Below are 8388 nucleotides of genomic sequence, written 5' to 3'. Positions count from 1 at the left end.
CTTCACGAAAATTAGCTAGTGAAATCTTTTTAAATAAATTATTCATTGTGAAGTTGTTTTTAATTCTACAACCTAATAAGCAATTGTTTTTTTTTCTACTCTTTCGGTGTCACGTGTTTAAGGGACATTAATAAAGCATTTTAATGATCTATAAAGATAATAATTAAATTCAAGTTATGAAGGGGGTAAAATCACGATATTATACAAATTTGTTATGTTAGGAAGACTACACGAGATAAAAATGTCGCACGCAATATAATTTTATTCAACGAATCGACGGTCTTGAACGAAGCTGTCGGTACACAGGACTCCACGTGCCATACGTAAATACCATCACTCATAAATAGAATACGCAATTTACTAAAAATCTAAATATTTATGTTGGAAGTTGGACAAGTCCTCCAGTGAGGGGCCGAGCAGCACAATCACCAAGCATGTTGTGATCGCGTTTGTGACCATCAGCTCGTGTTTGTTCCACTGTGAGGAATAGGCCTTTTATTTTTCGCTGCTCAAGTTGCAGATAAATTGAAAAGTCTATATAGTTACACCTTGCACACTCATTCTGCCTTAATCCCCTCACCTTTTGTTTTAAGTCTGAGGTTCTAACCACTAAGCTACTACACCATATGAACACATTCCACTACTAGAATTTGTTAGAAGCACATATAATTTTCAGTCTTATAGCATTAAAATGCTTTATAAATAACAAAATTTTAAAGATTACAAAAACATTTAACAGGATGCCGGATTTGAACTCCAAAAATTTGTAACCTGTGTTAGTAATAAAAATGTTTTGAGTGTAATTGAAGTGAAAACCTTGAATTATAACTACCAGACTAAATTGTCTTAATTTAGACTTTAGAGTTAAGCTAAAAAGATTCAATGCCAAACAGCTATTTAGGGATACATTAAGACTACAAAAATAGATCTAATCTATTGCCCTATATCCTAACATAAGACTTTAATTATGAACTATCTATATATCACCCGCTAGTAAGCAAAACTGTGGCCTAAGATGAAGCTTTCTTTCCTAAAAACACACTACCATTACCTAAAAATTTGATTGTAACAAATTCCAACAACAATTCAAACCAACCCCTACCACAATAATTAGAGGCTTAAGCAAGAGGGACCTTGAGGTCAATTGTAATTGGTGGAGTAATGGAGTACCTCTGGAGACTAACTACATAATGATGTTTATTCTGTTTTTACATAATTAAATTCTAATTAGGACTTGCTCAATATTTAAGTACACTTAAGCTTATGCTTATATAGCTAAGGCTTATTACTTATGATGGATATTTATCAGTGGCAGAGGGTAAGTCACCTTAACTAAAAATTTAACTCACATAAAGTGGAAGGAAGGGATTTTATTGGTTATTCATGGCTTTAAGTCAAATTTATATACCAAATATTTGCTTCATAAATATAAAAAAGCAAAGAATATCTCATAACACACAGTTGAAATATCAAAGGTTTAAATTGCAAATTTCTCTGTGGTATAAGGCAGATATGCTGACATTTGAAAAAGTCTTACCATTCCATTGTTACAATGTAAGATGATGAAATTATTGCAAAACTGATCCTAACTTCATGTATCAGAAAAAAAAACAAAATTCTCCTTCAAATTATTAGAACTATTTCAAATTAAAATAGGACCACATGGGAGGTATCAGCTTTCAAATAAAAAAAGAATCATCAAAATCTGTTCACCCAGTTAAAAGTTCTGAGCAGTTGACAAATCAATAAAAAAAAACAGTAAAATTAAGAACCTGCTCCTTCTTTAAAGTCAGTCTAAAATAAGATGCAATAATAAAAAATTTAGATGCATATAGAAAAGATATGGGACATTGATTCATTAAATTGCTTATTTCAAATCTCCTTTTGGTTATTGTCTACTTGAAAAAAATAATCCTGCAGTGAAGAACATTAAGTAAGATTCACATAGAGGAGATTGCACAATACTAAGTCCTTGAGCTAAAACTTTTTCTCATTTCAATTGTTCCACACACATAACCTACATGCATATAGCAGTCACAATGTGAAAGTTTTTTTTTTCATTTTTATTGAAATGAATCATTATAACATACAGAATAGATACAAAAAACCAGTTTCGGGGCAGTTACATAGCTTGTAAACATATAACTAACGCAAAATAAACGAATACGCATTATACATCGAGTATATACGATCGATAAGTACCTATCATAAATGTAAATTAGTAGTGACCTACTAATTGCTCGATGTATTTACACTAACTTTGCGTATAACATATACAAATATAATAATAATGAGTTTTCATTGGAATAATAAGGAATGTCGTAATAAATAAGGGCATAGGTATGAATGGACAATAAAATCGAACGCGTTTTACGAAGGTTTCGAATTACGACAAACCCAAAGACTTAACGCAGCATCATTCCTAAAATATAAAAATATCATCATTTGGTAAAGAACATTAACTTGAATATTACTATAATAATATCATTTCTATCGGTACGCCCAGAAAACCACGGTGAGACAAAATAACTCAATGGACGACTGATTTTGAAACGACATGATGGTGTCGTCAACTGTATATGAAAATATGACCTTTTAGAACATCGATTACCTCTCCATCTGATGTGCTTATTGCTAAGAAGATATCTCCGAAGCTTCCACCGCCGATTTTGCGAACAATCTTGTATCTTTCAGCTATTAAAAAAGATTTCCTGGTTATCAACAGGCGTTCGAACGTCGCCATTTTCTCTTGTCTTCATCACTTGCTGTCACTACAATTGTATAAACTTTTCGCACCGGCACGAAAACACACTGAGACACGGTAAAAATTTGTCTTTATAATTGTCTTAAACACAAATCACTGCAGATAAACTACGATATGCCTATGAAATCCATTTTGTGGCGATTACTAAAAAGGTGTCGTCAACTTATTCTACGTGACGTCACAATGGCAGTGATACCAGACGGCGAACGCAAAGCTGCCAAAATTAAAAATGTACCATATTATACTACCCAAGCTACCTATTATGTTTTAACATAAGGATTTCAATATCTGCTATATGTATAACATTTAATGACACAGGCAATTAATGTGAATATTTTATATAAACTTAATGTTGTATATTACTAACATATTGCGATATTTCAAAATATGTATTCAAATTTACGTGACGCCAAGCATGTTACGACTTGCTCAAGAGTCACCCAGTGCAATAAAATTACGCTACGAATTGAGATACTAATTTTTTTCAGTTAAAAATTTAAAAACGATGGTTAAAGAAATTATAATTTAAAAACTTAAATTAAACACTAATTAAAGTTCAAGCAATGTGTAGGGTTATAATTTTAAAAAGAAACCATCTCACCTACAAATTGTCAAGACGAGACGAAATTAAAATAACTATAAAGAACACAAGGACCACACAGAAGGTTTTATAAATAAATAATCATCATATGCGGTTCACCCAGTCGAAAGTTCTGAGGTACCTAACAAACCAAATGCATACCATATTATGATTATTGCCAAGTAGAAAACGCCTTGAAAGAAGTCCCGTAGACGCGACGCTGTCAGCGCAAAAATGATGTTGCCAGTACAATTTAATTAAAATGCCTCAAGAGTAGGGAAAATTTGTAAAAAAGGTTATTGAAAATACCGCCACATCGAATGTGCCCAGCTTTATTGATTAGCTTTTTTTTATTTAAGTAAAGGTATCGAAAATATAAAGAACAATTATAAAGTTCTTCTTTTATGTATTCGTTTTAAGGTTTTGTATCAGTTATACACACACTTTAGAGTATTTCAATGCATTTATTTGTTTCATCAGAGCACATATTTTTATAGGGTTGAAATCAGAGTGGTATCCCAACCGCTTCGGCTATCCGAAAAATTCTTTAAAAAATTCGTATAAAGCGAAATAATTGGATATATAATAATAATTGGAACTAAAAAAAAATACTATATACATTGAATAGGCCAACAATACCCATAATTTTTTTGTAAAATACAATCAATTATATTAATAGTAGTCAATTAAATTAAGGAGATATTAATCCATTACGGTTAGTTATTGTTGTAATTGTAATTTTTACTAGTTTGCATAAGTGTTAAATATCAATTCAAAATAATATGTAATTTCTAAATAAAAATGTTTTGAACCCCAGATAGTTCTTTCACATTCATAATGCCGATAACTTAGTCTTACTATTATTTAAAATTAATATATATCATTATATTAATTATTAACAATAAGCTGCAACTTGTTATACACTCAAAAACATTGATTTATGTAGTGTGGAAATAGAAAATAATTGTTTAAAAATATTTTTTTATTCAATTTTATTTCACAAAAGGTGTTCACAGTGGCCACCATTACACCTACACCTTTTTAATGAATGATCAATCCCTTCAATTTGAAATAATACTAGAATAATGACATAGATATTATGTGAAACTAATTTCTTGATAATCAAATGCAACTCAAGAAAAGAGATATTTCTTAAAGTCATGATTATAAAGAGCAATTACAATATTTATTGCATACTATGATTATGGATAATATTACATAATGAAAAAAATAGAAATAAGAGTGAGTCTTCACTTTGAAATTCAAAATCATAAGGAGATTACTAAGGTACGGTTGGTTTTGTCAAATAAACAATTATTTAATCAGGTGTTTGCCTACTTCACAATATAATAAACGGCAAATACACTACGTGATATTAATTCAAGAGCATATCCTACTTGCTTAATCTCATACTATACTGATTTTAATATCATTCAAAAAGTAATAAGGCTTTATATTAAATAACCGTAATATAATTTATGTGATAACTTAGGCTTCATATTTATATTCAATTCAATTCATTTTCAATCCAAAACATAATGATAATGATAAGAATTAAATTTGATAACCTTGAAATAATTGTGATGAATGTTGTTTAAACAATCAGAAGTATATAAGTATATAAGATAGGAACAATTTTGAAATACATAAAATTTTATATTTATATTTAAACAAACACTCCCCTGTTCGAAAGTCAATCTACGTCAAATGGACAATAGTGCGCTAAATTTGTAAATATTATGAACAAGCTCACCTCGCCATTTCCTATGTTAATCCCCAAATAAATATCACCAAACGATCCACCACCAATTCTTTTCATAATTTTGTACTTTCCAGACACTGTTTGGGAATAGCCTAACGAGCGCATAAAACATAACATTTTTCACTGTTTTGTTTATTTTCATCAAAAATAAATAATACAGTACCACTGAGACGATACATATAAACATTAATAGAGTATTTGATTTTGACGCGTGGACATTTCTGTGAATATTTTAGTTCAGTTACTATTTTGTTTGTTTTAAAATGGAAAAATAAATGAAAGATTACTACTCCGTGTATTATTGCTTTTCAATTTCATTCATAGTTGAGAGTTGTCACTTGTCACTTGTCGGTTGTCACTTGTCAAGTCTTTTTTTTCATTCTCATACGGCCATGGACGTAATATTACTATCGTCCTAAAGTACTAGCGGTCCGCCCCGGCTTCAATCGTAGCACTATTTTTTCTCCTTCCTTGTAAAGACGTAAAAAGATTGCCGAATTTTACGCTTAGCAACATTTTGGCCATTCTCTGATGAACCAGAATGGAAAGTAGTACATTTATAGTTAATTAAACTTAACATTTCGAAAAAAAAAGTATCACAATTATTCTTAAAAATTTCGGATTCTTATGAGAGTAGACTGTATCGTGTTCTGTTACTAAAATAATATCCAAAAGGTCAGAAAAGAAACTAATATCCTAATCTATGCCTAATCTCTCAGAAAATACCTATTGGTAATGAAGATTTCAATACCCATGTGTTTATAATTAATAGTAACGGACTAGTAAAAGACTTGAATGAATAAATGTTTGAATTTATCAAACAAATATATTTTGCTTTCGTGATTTTTGCGCCACAAGCTTCTGCTTTTCATCTCGCTCTTACCAAAACAGTTGTGTTAGTTTCCACATTAGGATAAATAACGATTAGATTGCAATGAAAACTTCCAGTCCAAACAATTTAGGATTGTTGTTTGATGTTATATTAGGCTAGATCGTTTCAGTATTCCCCGCAGATGAAGTATTTTATGAGTTACTTTTTGCGCAATGCAAGCAACCCCATACACCTATCCAAAATAAAAGAGCTACCATTTTCTCTAGAATATTACAGCTTACATGTAGTTTCCGCTGAAAGGCCAGATGTTGAAAGAAAAGGAATGGACCTTTTTTTTTACACTAGTTTCAATGAGCAGAATTTTTTTTTATATTATCTTTCAGGATGCCTACCTATAAGTATTTCAAAACATCCTATTTTTTAATAAATAAAAATATTATAAAATAGTAGTTTTACCGACTATTTTACCACAAATATATTAGTGGAATGTGTAAAAAAACGTTTAAACTATGGGGAAAGGACTTAAAACAAACAAATTAATCTATAATTCATATATTTAATTAGATTGTTAGACTTTGATCTTACAGAAACAATACAAGGCGTTTTATAATAAAGACTACAGTCTTACTTACATTTAACAACACAACTATTTCATAAAAAAATGTCATAAAAAAAGAAAAAGTCAAAATGCATAAAGATGGAATTTTGTGTTTATCAAGTTGGTAAATTTTGACTAATTCGCTTCGGGATATAGTGATATATTCTTGTATATTTATATAAATTAAAATAAATTCGTAATTTAATATCGTTCGAACCTTTCAACAGTTATAAAATTAACCGATAATGATAATTATAGCAATAAAGCGATTCCAAATAAAAAAGTAAAGAAATAAATAAAAAAGCATAACAGTATATGAATGAAAATTAACAAAAATAAATTTAAAAAAGTATTATATTAATATGTAACATTGCAAAAGTTATGCTTATTTTTTCCATGCCTTGTAAAAAGGTTGGGCAGTGAATTTCCAATATTGTCTACTGGTAACATTTGTGTTTCACAAATGACGTTTGATTATTTGACATTTCAACAGATAACCTAAACTTTTATAAATAGAATAGGTAAGTTCTACGAATATCCGTGACAGGTGAGCTTTTTTTTATTTATTTTTTAAGGCGCAGGCATACACTTGAGGCGTTCGAACGCGGCCTTCTCCAAAGCTTCACGATGGTCGGGGTGAGCGATTTTTATAAGTTCATAGGCTCGTTGGCGCAGTGTTTTGCCGAACAAGTAGGCTATACCCTGTTCAGTGACCACGTAATGTACGTGGGCGCGTGTTGTCACCACGCCGGCACCTGTTGGAAAAACATTTTGTTCAGTTGTCCTACTTATATTAAAAACGTGAAAGTTTGTAAAAAAAAATTAAATATGTATAATGTTTGTTACTCTTTTACTTTTAAAATTATCATGGAATGAGGGTCAGCCAAAACGCGAGCCCTCTGAAAAAGCAATCTACCCTCAAACTCACCAACTTTAAGTGTAGGCACAATCTTGCTCTCCCCCTTCTTGGTGGCGGACACGATGGCTATGATGGGCTTACCGCGCCCGTCCACTGACTCAGCAGCGCCACGGATGAAGTCCACTTGACCACCGAAACCTGAGTACATCCGGGTACCTGTGGAAAACATTTAGAATTCTCTTTATGTCGTGTGTCATTTTATTCAACATATTATGTTCGGAAAACTCGCTTTTAACGCGACTTTTTTCAAATTAATAAAATATTAATGACATAAGTCTCACCAATAGAGTCGGCACACACTTGGCCAGTGATATCGACCTCGATGCACGAATTAATGGCCGTCATGGTGGGCTGCAGTGACACTATGTGAGTGTTGTTCACGTAGTCTATTTCTAACATTTCTGAAAAAAAGTATTTAGAAAATGTAAAATTTCGCCGAAATAACGAAGGAAAAGAAATGCAAAATGATAACAGTGAGTAAGATATTTTTAAAACAGTATCAGAACAAAAAAAAGGGGCAATTTCAATTTTTTCATTTTATGTTGCGATGTTGAAACTTTAATGAGGCACTACAATATTTAAAATAAATTAAAGATTATAGAAAAAATTTAAATTCATCACCTCCACCATTTAAAAAAGAGAATGGAAACAAAAAAAGAATCATACCAATGAAGGGGTTGTTATCAACAAAGTCGTATAGCTCCCTGTTGCCGACCAAGAAACTTCCAACGATACGACCTTTGTGGGTTTTCTTCCTGGAAAAGATATGATAAATATATTTTTTAATACAACGCCATCTAGGTAGTAAATTACAAACTGTTTTATCAATTCAAAAAGCAAATCGTCCTTTAAAAGCGTGCTTTGTATTTGTTACTAAGTAACAAGAGGCTTGAAGGCCTTTAGGAAACTTAATAAATGTATACTACGTTATCC

General features: G+C 31.0%; 1 protein-coding gene across 1 annotated transcript; it reads right to left on the bottom strand.

Annotated features, from left to right (window-relative positions):
* Nucleotides 1-6474: 6474 nt before the first annotated feature.
* On the bottom strand, nt 6475-8215 carry LOC119837945 (4-hydroxybutyrate coenzyme A transferase-like). Its single transcript, XM_038363738.1, has 4 exons — nt 8122-8215; nt 7737-7856; nt 7465-7611; nt 6475-7291 (listed from the first exon to the last, which is right to left on the bottom strand). The coding sequence occupies exons 2-4, from the start codon at nt 7852-7854 to the stop codon at nt 7107-7109; spliced, it is 450 nt and encodes a 149-aa protein (XP_038219666.1). The 5' UTR covers nt 7855-7856; nt 8122-8215; the 3' UTR covers nt 6475-7106.
* Nucleotides 8216-8388: the final 173 nt, after the last annotated feature.

This window comes from Zerene cesonia, chromosome 29 (assembly GCF_012273895.1).
Source record: "Zerene cesonia ecotype Mississippi chromosome 29, Zerene_cesonia_1.1, whole genome shotgun sequence".
Classification (NCBI taxonomy): domain Eukaryota; kingdom Metazoa; phylum Arthropoda; class Insecta; order Lepidoptera; family Pieridae; genus Zerene; species Zerene cesonia.
This window is presented reverse-complemented; position numbering and strand designations above follow the sequence as displayed.

Excerpts from the sequence above, each read along its gene's own strand:
- LOC119837945 (XM_038363738.1), bottom strand. The coding sequence starts at position 7,854 with ATGTTAGAAATAGACTACGTGAACAACACTCACATAGTGTCACTGCAG. Across the intron at positions 7,612-7,736 it reads AGTGTGTGCCGACTCTATTG|GTACCCGGATGTACTCAGGT; the intron begins GTGAGACTTATG and ends TGTTTTCCACAG. Across the intron at positions 7,292-7,464 it reads TGTGCCTACACTTAAAGTTG|GTGCCGGCGTGGTGACAACA; the intron begins GTGAGTTTGAGG and ends TTTTTCCAACAG.